At 49.3% G+C, this 13,312-nt stretch overlaps 1 protein-coding gene across 2 annotated transcripts in view; it reads left to right on the top strand.

Annotated features, from left to right (window-relative positions):
* GGH (gamma-glutamyl hydrolase) overlaps positions 1–13,312 on the top strand; it is a 110,599-nt gene that overhangs the window by 53,908 nt on the left and 43,379 nt on the right. For both annotated transcript variants that reach the window (XR_003943383.1, XM_030214917.1), the window contains exon 4: positions 4,025–4,109. Coding sequence is in view for 1 of the 2 variants with exons in the window: in XM_030214917.1 (XP_030070777.1) it covers positions 4,025–4,109 (85 nt within the window). In the remaining variant the exon portion in view is untranslated. The remainder of the gene's footprint in view (positions 1–4,024; positions 4,110–13,312) is intronic.

Below are 13,312 nucleotides of genomic sequence, written 5' to 3'. Positions count from 1 at the left end.
GGGGTATATTATGGATGGGGAAGAGAACCTGGAAGAGAATCTAAGGGAAAAGGGGTGGGAACTAGATAGGAGCACCCCTGCTTATCTTTTTCTTTGAGTAGCTAGCTTTCATGGCCCCTGGCCAAAGAACTGATTGAAGTTAGGGTGCACTCACCAGAGATAGGGAGTCAAGGTTTTCTTTTTTGTGTTTTTAAAGTCAGGTTAGTAGGTACTCTGGAGTTCCTGAACCCGGGAGCTTACGTTGATGCCAGAGAACCTCAAAGGTACCCACCGCAAGACAGCTGTGATGGCTGGCAAAGATTTGATATACTAGTAATGTCACTGTGTTCATACCAATTCACCCCAATAAAAGAAATCTCGGACCTGAGTACACTGACTGTATACCTGCCTTAGGAAACTGACTTGACTAAATTTAAATCACGTTAAGGGATGAAAGATTCTTTTTGATATACTGTCTGAGGGTGTATTTGGTTAGGATCAGTTTGTTGTTGAGCTCCTGAGCCCCAGTTATGGAGGTACTGAAGGTAGCAGAGCAAGAACCCAGTCCGGGGAAAGTGAGTGGTATTTTGCACAATTAGAGTTGCTAAGTTTGAAAGTATTTAAAGTGTTTATTGCTGCTAAGTTGGACTTTTTATTGCTGTTTTAATTTATTGTAAAGTATTTAACACCTGGTACCATTCTGCTTCAATATCATCCTATCTTGACCAATGGTACCCCATTACTGAAACTTACTTGAATGCTGTCATTTTTTTTTTATTATTATTATTATTGCTTAATAAAATATGTACTCATTTTTTTTTCTAATCCCTTTTGTCTGTGGAGTTTTCCTTGAAAACCCGATAAACTGTTACCTTTCTGCCGAATTATTTATAAGTGTAATTTCACTCCACCACAAGGGGCTTTGTTACATGTGCATTTATTCACCTCAGATGACCTACATTTTGTGTAATAAACTGACCCAGTGCCAGGATTAGCTGTTATTTTAGCTTACGTGTCTATTGTTTGGTCATGGGTCATGCATTTGACATACTAAGTACATAAGCACCACCATACTGGGAAAGACCAGGGTCCATCAAGCCCAGCATCCTGTCTCCGACAGCAGCCAATCCAGGCTTCAAAAACCCGGCAACCCCCCCCCCCCCCAAAAAAAAAAAAATAATAAATAATAATGTTCAATGGACTTTTCCCTCAGGAGTCTGTCCAAACCCCCTTTAAATTCCGTAAGGCCAGCTGCTGTCACTACATTCTCCGGCAACGAGTTCCAGAGTCTAACTACACGCTGAGTAAAGAAAAACTTTCTCGTATTTGTTTTAAATCTACGATATTCTAGCTTCATCTTGTGTCCCCTGGTTTTGTTGTTGTTTGAAAGTGTAAACAATCGCTTCACATCTGTCCACTCTATTATATGGGGCAGCTTGTGCTGTTTGTGTGTAAAATGGACCAGGTCCCTGCATTTCTGCGATCCTCTGTGATTAGCCTTTATGAACACCTGTGTTCTGCTCTCAGGTCCTGATGATCAGTTTCCTTGCGCTGTTCCGAACAGAGCTGTAAAATTAGCGCCAGATCAGCGTGGGGAAACGGTGCCCTGATGGTCAAAACTAATAGCATACAAATACCTGACCTGACCCGACCCAGCTCCCCACCCCCTGAAAGGCCGAATCTGTCAAACAACTTCTGTGGAAAGATTGTCCCTTGGGTGCATGCCCAGGCACAGTCCTCCCACAGAAGTAGCCCAGTGCTCAAAAGTAATAGCGCATACAAATTTGCATGCTGTTAGTTTTGATCATTGGGGCATTGTTTCCCTGTGCTGTTCCAGCACTAATTTTACCCACTTGGTGGTCTAGCAGCCCCGAACCACCCTCATACCTTAAGATGACAGAGGAGGGAGTAGCACTGCCTCCAAAATGGTGGTGCTTCCCTACCGTATAAATGAGCTCAGTGGTATTCCCTGGCACACACATGCAAACGCGTGTGCTAGTCAGGCGCTAATTCCCTCTAGCATTTGCTTGTGATCATCCAGGCCTCTGTGCCTTTTGGAGCTTTATTGTTACTGCCTGCCTCTAGGCATGCTGGGAGGAGCAAAATTCCCCCCTCTCTCCATTTGCTGTCCTGAGGTAGGAAAAGGTTTGGCAACCTGTTTTGACAGCTGTGCCTAGGTCATAGATCCAGTGTGTAGAGAGCTTGAACTCTCCATGCAGCAGCAGTAAACTGCTGCTTGATTTTTCCTTTTAGAGTAGTAATCCATAGCATTTCAAATTACCAATCACTGACAGTTCCTCCTCTCTGGGAGAGGGGCTAATCACAATACCGACTCACTTTGTATGTACAGACTCCCTGATCCGTCTCAACACAACTGTAAGTGATTGATTTGCTTTATCTTGTCATCAATTTAATTAAATGTAAAATTGGATTAAGGATTGAAGTCTCTTCTTGGTAATAAGCAGCCCCAGGTTTAACTCTCTGAATAGACTCGGTATGTAATACCAGGTTAAGGTCAGAACACAGGTACTTTGTGAGTCCACTAGGCACAGAGAACCTACATTTTTTTTTTTTTTTTGTACTTGGGCCAATGGAGGGTTAAGTGACTTGCCCAGTGTCTCAAGGAGCTGCAGTAGGACTACCACTCAGGTACAGATGCACAAAACTTAACAAGCCAGCAACATGCTTTTTATACTGGTTCTAGCCGGTTCAGCAATCATGGAGTTCAACACGATATACACAAAAGGTTTCTGCAGGCTCTTTTCCTGTCACGGTAGCAGATAACGAGAATTGTATGTAAAGTTATTTTAATGAGCTAATTATTGTTCAAATGTACATTCTGAGTGATGCATAGTCATTTTCCTAGCGATGTACAGAAAAGACCACCTACCTTTTAGGATGAAATTTTATGAGTGGTCAGGAACTGTCGGTACTGCTGTTTCCTTCCCATTACTTCTGAAATTCTACCCTCAGCTACAGCTTCCTGGATGGCTGAGGAGAGCTGCGACATCTCTAGAGCCCGCCCCCCCTCCCCCCCCCTCACCAAGCATGTACGCACGCAACCCTTTGCTCTCCTTCACCTCCCTTTCCTCCATCCCTTCCTGCTTACAGAGTCGACACTGCTGTCTGGCTGTACTGCTGTTGAGGGACAGATCGGGCAAGTCTGACTTCACGCTCGGGAAAGCGAGTGCTGCCTACACCAGAGGAGACAGCTGTGGCGGCAATAAAAAAAAGTTTGAAAAAAAAAAAGCTATACACTGCTTTCATACATCCAACTTGTATGCATATATGAAAGACACACTTAGTGATGGGCTGTTCTGCACGTGCTTCCCTCTTGCCGTACTGTTCGCTGTTTTTGTGAGCACCTCATTTGTGTCCCATTTCTTTTGAGCATCACTTGCTATTTCCAACTTGGTAATTTTTACTGAGGTGGAAATGGTGATCAGTGCTTTACTGGGACTTTGGTGCATCTAACTCAGTTCTCCTGATTCTCAGCTCACAGTGCTAACCATAGGCTACTTCTTCACTATCCTTAGATGAACTATATGGTGGTGTTCATGCTGTTATCACAGTTAAAGAGTTTGGGGACAAGAGCAGCATTCAGTGGGTACCTGACTGCTGACTGAACTGAGGGGGGGGGGGGGGGGGGGAGACTGATGCGGTTTTGGGATGCAGGAGGGTTTTCACGTGTCTTTAGAACACTTTGGTGCTATGTACCACCAGGGTGCACTGAAGTGCTTCAGATAAAATTTCATGTTTCCCACAAAAGTGTCACATGGTTGGTCATTCTAACCATAGCTCTGAGCATGTGACAATGATTTAGTATTGTTCCAACATCTTAGGTATGATTTAATGAGTGAATTTTTATTTTTCTGCAGCAGTATTTGCTGAATGAGCTAGCATTTTAATTCACTTTTTTGAAGCATTGAGTTGGTTAACTGACAAAAGTATCATGCAAAGTACAGCAGGAAGCCACAGAGAGAACTCTGTAGTCTATAGAAAATGAGTTTAATTGCTGATAAAACGTTTTGTTCTTCTGTTTCAGGATTCTTTTCCCTGGAGGAGGGGTTGATCTGAGGACATCACAGTACGCCAGAGTAGCCAGGATATTTTACCGGCTGGCACTGCAGGTAAATCCAGGGCTGCTGAGAGACTGATCTGGGCCCTGTTTATAATTAGATTGTGCTCTGCAGAATGAGGCATGGTGAGTTATGCGGGTGCTTGAGCACCCCAGCATTGAGCAGAGGGAGAAGTAATTTCCATTGGGTTTAGCACCCCCAATTATTTTGAAAAGTTGACCCCTGTGTGTACAGCGTACTTGTAGCTGTGCTGGGAATGGAGGAAACTGGATTTTTTTTTGTAGGTTATAACTTTGTAGTTATAATACTTGAGCTTTGAAGACTTCCAGGTCCCACCTGAAGAAGGAATCAATGTGGTCTCAAGAGTTCCTGTATTGACAGCAATTTCAGGTGTTTTTCTTTTTTTTAGACTTTGGTCTGTGAAATTATGACAGCCTATAAGAAATCTGTCTCTCTATTTATAAAATTGTGTTAAATATGGAAATGAATAACTCTAGTGGAAGGAATCAGGCAGTCCCTTTCTTCCCCCCCCTCCCCCACCCCACCATATTTACCCATCTCATCTCAACTTACTGAGCTGACTCCCTTGTTTCTGCTGTTAGGGTGTCCAGCCATGATCCTCGAGTCCTGCAAACTTGTCAGATTTTCAGTATATCTCAAATGAATATGCAAAAAAAAAAAAAAAAATCAGAATTGAGGACCAAAACAAAAATACTACAGTAACAAACCTAAGCCAAAAGATAAATAATAGAAAAACAAAAGATGTCAGAAAAAGTTATATTTGACCACTTTATTAAATCAAATAAAAAATATATATCATAAAAGAATAAATATATGTACTCAGAAAGGGTCACTACTTATATACTAACTTGTAACATTATGGCAGTAGTCAACTTCACTCATTTCACATACTCCATTCAGAAACTGCTACCAAAGGCAGTTTACTTCAAACAAAAATGTTATTCTCCGAGGACAAGCAGGCTGCTTGTTCTCACGACTGGGTGACGTCCGCGGCAGCCCCCACCAACCGGAAATAAGCTTCGCGAGACGGTCGGCACGCAGGGCACGCCCACCGCGCATGCGCGGCCGTCTTCCCGCCCGTGCGCGACCGCTCCCGCCAGTTCCTTTTTTTCCGCGACTGGAGAGAGTTGTGCATTTGCCTCTCTCTCTGTTCAGCCGCCGGATTTTTCGACCGCGTTTACGCGGATCGTCGCTTCTGGTTACCGTTCGGTTTCCTTCTTTTTCTTTCTTTTGTATTGTTAAAAAAAAAAAAAAGAAAAAAAAAAAAAGAAATCGGCGCGTGTGGAGCACGCGCTCCCCTTTTTTCCCTCGCTTCTAGCGGGGACGCCACGTTGCGGCCTAGTGGCCGCTCGGTCGGTTAATTTTTTCGTGGTGTGATTTTAGCCACCATTGCCGACTTTGACTTCGCCGACGCGATTTTTCCGTCGATGTCCTCGAAGGTCCCGAGTGGATTTAAAAAGTGTGGTCGCTGCGGCCGGCCGATCTCGCAGACCGACACCCACGCTTGGTGCCTCCAGTGCCTCGGGCCGGAGCACAATCTCAAGTCGTGTGCTTTGTGTCTCGGTCTCCGGAAACGGACTCAGGTTGCGAGGCAAGTTCTGCGGGACCGTCTTTTTGGAACTTGCGCCGGCCCCTCGACGTCGACCTCGACGGCATCGGTATCGAAGGCCGGTTCTTCGGTACCGGTATCGATGCCCGAGACATCGGCACCGATGGCAGCGACCCCAGGAGAACAGGTCCCGTCGGCCCGCCGGTCCGCCGGTGAGAGTGGGGTTGAGAGGCCGCGTGGGCAGTCGGCCCCGGTCACTCCCTCAGCTCGTGAGCCACGGGACCGAACCCTGTCTGACCCGGTACCTCGAGACCGAGGGGGATCGACCTCCTCCTCCTCCATGCCCTCCGGCGCCGGTGACGTGCACCGGAAAAAAGATAAAAAGCGCCATCACCGGACGCCCTCGGTGCACCCTGAAGAGGAGTCGACGCCGAAGCGTCATCGCAGAGAGGAGAGATCTCCGTCGGTGGTGGAGGTACCGGCGCGTCGGGGTTCCGGCACCTCGGTGCCGTCTCCTGGCTCCCAGCAGCTTCCGGCACCGACACCCTTACCGGCCCCACCGCCTTTCTCGGCAGCGGGCCTGGACGAGTGCCTCAGAGCCATCCTTCCGGGGATCCTGGAAGGGCTGATGCGCCAGGCTGTGCCGGCGCCGGGGGTGCTTGCGCCCTCGGCGCCGATGACTGTGGCGCCGGCGAGCTCTAGCCCGGCGCCGGGGCAGTCGACACCGCCGCCGCTTGCGGTGCCGGTCTCGACAGCCACACAGGTGGAGTCCCCGTCGACGTCGATGGAGGGAGCTCCGTCCCCGCCGGCGCGGGAGTCCACCGCTCGACGACACCGAGACCTTGGTGCCTCGACGTCGAGCCGGGCCCGGTACCGGACTCAGCTACATGAGCTAATGTCCGACACCGAGGATGAGGACTCGTGGGGGGAAGAGGAGGACCCGAGATATTTCTCCTCAGAGGAGTCTACGGGCCTTCCCTCGGACCCCACGCCTTCACCGGAGAGGAAACTCTCACCTCCTGAGAGTCTTTCATTTGCCTCCTTTGTGCGGGATATGTCTATAAGCATTCCCTTCCCCGTGGTCTCTGTGGAAGAGCCGAGGGCCGAGATGCTCGAGGTCCTCGACTATCCATCACCACCTAGAGAGTCCTCCACGGTGCCGCTGCACAATGTCCTGAAGGAGACGCTGCTTCGGAACTGGGTGCGACCATTAAGTAACCCCACTATTCCCAAGAAAGCAGAGTCCCAGTACAGGATCCACTCAGACCCAGAGCTCATGCGGCCCCAATTGCCCCATGACTCAGCGGTCGTGGATTCTGCTCTCAAGAGGGCACGGAGTTCGAGGGATACCGCCTCGGCGCCCCCGGGGCGGGAGTCTCGCACTCTGGACTCGTTTGGGAGGAAGGCCTACCAATCCTCCATGCTCGTGACCCGCATCCAATCCTACCTGCTCTATATGAGCATCCACATGCGGACCAATGTGCAACAGCTGGCGGACCTGGTCGATAAGCTCCCGCCGGAGCAGTCCAGGCCTTATCAGGAGGTGGTCAGGCAGCTGAAGGCGTGCAGAAAGTTCCTGTCCAGGGGGATTTTTGACACCTGTGACGTGGCATCTCGTGCTGCGGCCCAAGGTATAGTGATGCACAGGCTCTCATGGTTGCGTGCCTCTGACCTGGACAACCGCACCCAGCAGAGACTGGCCGACGTCCCTTGCCGGGGGGATAATATTTTTGGCGAGAAGGTCGAGCAGATGGTTGACCAACTGCATCAGCGGGAAACCGCTCTCGACAAGCTCTCCCACCGGGCGCCTTCAGCACCCGCCCCCACGGGCGGGCGTTTTTTCCGGGCCCGGCAGGCTGCACCCTATTCTTTTGCAAAGCGTAGGTACAACCAGCCGGCCCGAAGGCCTCGTCAGGCACAGGGACAGCCCCAGCGCGCTCGTTCTCGTCAACAGCGTGCGCCTAAGCAGCCCCCTGCGCCTCCACAGCAAAAGCCGGGGACGGGCTTTTGACTGGATCCATGGGAACATAGCCGCCCTACAAGTGTCCGTACCGGACGATCTGCCGGTCGGAGGGAGGTTAAAATTCTTTCACCAAAGGTGGCCTCTCATAACCTCCGACCAGTGGGTTCTCCAAATAGTGCGGTGCGGATACGCCCTGAATTTGGCCTCCCTGCCTCCAAATTGTCCTCCGGGAGCTCAGTCTTTCAGCTCCCATCACAAGCAGGTACTTGCAGAGGAACTCTCCGCCCTTCTCAGCGCCAATGCGGTCGAGCCCGTACCACCCGGGCAGGAAGGGCAGGGATTCTATTCCAGGTACTTCCTTGTGGAAAAGAAAACAGGGGGGATGCGTCCCATCCTAGACCTGAGAGGCCTGAACAAATTCCTGGTCAAAGAAAAGTTCAGGATGCTTTCCTTGGGCACCCTTCTGCCAATGATTCAGAAAAACGATTGGCTATGTTCCCTGGATTTAAAGGACGCATATACTCACATACCGATACTGCCAGCTCACAGACAGTATCTCAGATTCCGCCTGGGCGCACGGCACTTTCAGTATTGTGTGCTGCCCTTTGGGCTCGCCTCTGCCCCACGAGTGTTTACCAAGTGCCTCGTGGTGGTAGCGGCCTACCTACGCAAGCTGGGAGTGCACGTGTTCCCATATCTCGACGATTGGCTGGTCAAGAACACCTCGGAGGCAGGAGCCCTCCGGTCCATGCAGTGCACTATTCAACTTCTGGAGCTGCTGGGGTTTGTGATAAATTACCCAAAGTCCCATCTCCAGCCAACTCAGTCTCTGGAATTCATAGGAGCGCTGCTGAATTCCCAGACGGCTCAGGCCTACCTTCCCGAAGCGAGGGCCACCAATCTCTTGGCCCTGGCTTCGCAGACCAGAGCGTCTCAGCAGATCACAGCTTGGCAGATGTTGAGACTTCTGGGTCATATGGCCTCCACAGTTCATGTGACTCCCATGGCTCGTCTTCACATGAGATCTGCTCAATGGACCCTAGCTTCCCAGTGGTTCCAAGCCACCGGGAATCTAGAAGATGTCATCCGCCTCTCCACCAGTTGCCGCACTTCACTGCTCTGGTGGACCATCCGGACCAATTTGACCCTGGGACGTCCATTCCAAATTCCGCAGCCCACGAAAGTGCTGACGACGGATGCATCTCGCCTAGGGTGGGGAGCCCATGTCGATGGGCTTCACACCCAGGGTCTGTGGTCCCTCCAGGAAAAGGATCTGCAGATCAACCTCCTGGAGCTCCGAGCGATCTGGAACGCACTGAAGGCTTTCAGAGATCGGCTGTCCTGCCAAATTATCCAAATTCGGACAGACAATCAGGTTGCAATGTATTACGTCAACAAGCAGGGGGGCACCGGATCTCGCCCCCTGTGCCAGGAGGCCGTCGGGATGTGGCGTTGGGCGTGTCGGTTCGGCATGCTCCTCCAAGCCACGTACCTGGCAGGCGTAAACAACAGTCTGGCCGACAGACTGAGCAGAGTCATGCAACCGCACGAGTGGTCGCTCCATGCCAGAGTGGTACGCAAGATCTTCCGAGTGTGGGGCACCCCCTCGGTGGACCTTTTCGCCTCTCAGACCAACCACAAGCTGCCTCTGTTCTGTTCCAGACTTCAGGCGCACGGCAGGCTAGCGTCGGATGCCTTTCTCCTCCATTGGGGGACCGGCCTCCTGTATGCTTATCCTCCCATACCTTTGGTGGGGAAGACCTTACTGAAGCTCAAGCAAGACCACGGCACCATGATTCTGATCGCGCCTTTTTGGCCCCGTCAGATCTGGTTCCCTCTTCTTCTGGAGTTGTCCTCCGAAGAACCGTGGAGATTGGAGTGTTTTCCGACTCTCATTTCGCAGAACGACGGAGCGTTGCTGCACCCCAACCTTCAGTCTCTGGCTCTCACGGCCTGGATGTTGAGGGCGTAGACTTCACTGCGTTGGGTCTGTCTGAGGGTGTCTCCCGGGTCTTACTTGCCTCTAGGAAGGATTCCACTAAAAAGAGTTACTTTTTCAAGTGGAGGAGGTTTGTCGTGTGGTGTGAGAGCAAGGCCCTAGAACCTCGTTCTTGCCCTGCACAGAACCTGCTTGAATACCTTCTGCACTTATCAGAGTCTGGCCTCAAGACCAACTCAGTAAGGAATCACCTTAGTGCGATTAGTGCTTACCATTATCGTGTGGAAGGTAAAGCCATCTCTGGAGAGCCTTTAGTCGTTCGATTCATGAGAGGCTTGCTTTTGTCAAAGCCCCCTATCAAGCCTCCTACTGTGTCATGGGATCTCAACGTCGTCCTCACCCAGCTGATGAAACCTCCTTTTGAGCCACTGAATACCTGCCATCTGAAGTACTTGACCTGGAAGGTCATTTTCTTGGTGGCAGTTACTTCAGCTCGTAGGGTCAGTGAGCTTCAAGCCCTAGTAGCTCATGCTCCATATACCAAATTTCATCACAACAGAGTAAGCTCTTTGAGCAGGGACTGTCTTTCTTCTATGTTTGTACAGCGCTGCGTATGCCTTGTAGCGCTATAGAAATGCTAAATAGTAGTAATAGTAGTAGTAGTAGTAGTGCTCCGCACCCACCCAAAGTTCCTGCCGAAGGTGGTGTCGGAGTTCCATCTTAACCAGTCAATTGTCTTGCCAACATTCTTCCCCAGGCCGCATACCCGCCCTGCTGAACGTCAGTTGCACACATTGGACTGCAAGAGAGCATTGGCCTTCTACTTGGAGCGGACACAGCCCAACAGACAGTCCGCCCAATTGTTTATTTCTTTCGACCCTAACAGGCTAGGGGTCGCTGTCGGGAAACGCACCATCTCTAATTGGCTAGCAGATTGCATTTCCTTCACTTACGCCCAGGCTGGGCTGACTCTTGAGGGTCATGTCACGGCTCATAGTGTCAGAGCCATGGCAGCGTCGGTGGCCCACTTGAAGTCAGCCACTATTGAAGAGATCTGCAAGGCTGCGACGTGGTCATCTGTCCACACATTCACATCTCATTACTGCCTCCAGCAGGATACCCGACGCGATAGTCGGTTCGGGCAGTCGGTGCTGCAGAATCTGTTTGGGGTGTAAATCCAACTCCACCCTCCAGGACCCGAATTTATTCTGGTCAGGCTGCACTCTCAGTTAGTTGTTCTTCGTAGGTCAATTTCTGTTGTTTCCTCGCCGTTGCGAGGTTCCATTGACCTGGGTTCTTGTTTTGAGTGAGCCTGAGAGCTAGGGATACCCCAGTCGTGAGAACAAGCAGCCTGCTTGTCCTCGGAGAAAGGGTATGATACATACCTGTAGCAGTTGTTCTCCGAGGACAGCAGGCTGATTGTTCTCACCTACCCTCCCTCCTCCCCTTTGGAGTTGTGTTTCATACTTTATTGCTTGTCATTCAACTGGCGGGAGCGGTCGCGCACGGGCGGGAAGACGGCCGCGCATGCGCGGTGGGCGTGCCCTGCGTGCCGACCGTCCCGCGAAGCTTATTTTCGGTTGGTGGGGGCTGCCGCGGACGTCACCCAGTCGTGAGAACAATCAGCCTGCTGTCCTCGGAGAACAACTGCTACAGGTATGTATCATACCCTTTACCTACTTCTTCCATGAAGATCAGTCACCATAAATATCCAGCAATGGACTTAGGAAAATCCACTGCTTCTTTCTAGGATAAGTAGCATAAAATCTGTTTTACTCTTTTAGGATCTTGCCAGGTACTTGTGACCTTGATCGGCCACTCCTGGAAACAGGATACTGGGCTTCATTCTGTCCCAGTATGGCAACACTTAGGTTCTTATGTAATGAGTGTCACATAATTCCAAAACTCATTCTTTTAATTAAAGTCTTCTACATATGCAGCAAGTCTTTTTAATTTATATTAATCTCCAACTAAAGTCCACTCCTACATGGGTCCATGTGTTGCCAATAGCAGCCAGTGTCTTACGCAAAACCAAAAGGGGGTCTGGCCATGGGAGGGGCATGGGTGAGTCAGGGGCATTCCAAAAAATTAGATGTAGTGTTATAGAATACTAGTAAAAAAGCCCCGTTTCTGATGCAAATGAAACGGGGGCTAGCAAGGTTTTCTTCAGTGTGCATGTGGGAGTGTGTGTGTCCCTGCCCTCTGCCCTCTCTCCCCTCCCCCCTCTGAGTCCTTCACTGTTACAGAGAGAGCGATTTGATTTCGTGCTTTGCTGTGTTTTCCTTCACTGACTGTTTGTGTTACAGAGAGGGCGGGGCAGACACTCATGGGGAAACCGGATATCTCTCCCCCTTCACACTTCCGGCTGGAGGCTTCATAGAATGTTGGTGGTGCCTTTTATATAGAGAGATTAAGGTTGCAGGCCCAACTTACGTGCTAGGATTTACACTAGGTTTCAGCAGGCATAAGTCTTTGCGCCCAGAGTTGAGCTCAGGAATCCACACTGACCCCCGGATTCTATATAACGCGCCTAGAGATCCGTTCTGAAATCCAAGCATATTCTGTAACAACACGCGTAACTTAATTGGCATAACAAACCAATCAGAAGTGATAACAGCACTTAACAAGCAATAATGAGCACCAATTGGCAATAATTACAATTTATGTGCACAACTCGCTAAGCATATTCTGTAAGGCAGTGTGCCTAAGTTGTAACGTGCACAGCCAAAAAGGGTCATGGTTATGGTGGGGAAATGGGTGTTCCAAAGTTTACGTGTGTAGTTACAGAATATGGCCCAGTGCACCTAAATTTACACGCCAGGATTTACACCATGTTTTTTGTTGGTATAAATGGACATGCGTAGTTTTAGGCGCTGGTATATCAACTAAATGTATTCTATATACCGCGTCTAAATCTAGGCATACGCTTGGGCGGAAATGATTTCTGCACTGATTTTTTTAGGCGCCATATATAGAATCACCCCTCCCCTCCCCCAAGCGCTATCCTATAAGTCACTCAACCCGAAGGGCTCTTTATAGAATAGCACTTGGTGCAGATTTTTCCCATTACCTATTTTGGAGCACCATTTACTGAATCCAGCCTTAAATATCTGCTCAGACTTGATTTCCTTCAGTAATACTAATACAATGTCTTTATAGACTGCTCTTTATCTCCCTAGTGCAGGGGTTCTCTCTCAACCCAGTCCTTGGGACGTACCTTGCCAGTCAGGTTTTCAGGATACATATCTTCTCAAGAAACCCAATGACTATTCCATACGCACTAATCTTGCCAACCACTGTAAAGCACAGTATCATACAACCTTGTAAATGTAATTGAATCAATGTAATATCTAACAACTGTTAAATGTAAGCCAAATTGAACCAAAACGGGATACAAGTCCGAATAAATAAATCAATAAATAAAAATACCCACAGATACATACAAGGTAGATTTGCATGCAGTACCTCCATTGTATGCAAATCTACTTCATGCACATTCATTGTGGGTATTCTGAAACCTGATTGGTGAGGTGTGTCCCGAGGACTGGGTTGAGAACTCCTGAGGCAGATTACAAGACTTAAATAGCTACAATAGTACAGAAAAGAACATCCATAAAACAATCGTATTACAGAGAATTAAAAAAAAAAAAAGAAAAATCTTCAAATCCTGCCAAAGTAATAAAGTTAAATTCCTCAAAGGGACGTGTATTCCAAACAGATGCCACCTGATACCCAAACACAGAAGTCAGTAACGTTTTAGATCTGATACCTCTGTTTTCAGG

This window comes from Microcaecilia unicolor, chromosome 1, assembly GCF_901765095.1.
Source record: "Microcaecilia unicolor chromosome 1, aMicUni1.1, whole genome shotgun sequence".
Taxonomy (NCBI): domain Eukaryota; kingdom Metazoa; phylum Chordata; class Amphibia; order Gymnophiona; family Siphonopidae; genus Microcaecilia; species Microcaecilia unicolor.
This window is presented reverse-complemented; position numbering and strand designations above follow the sequence as displayed.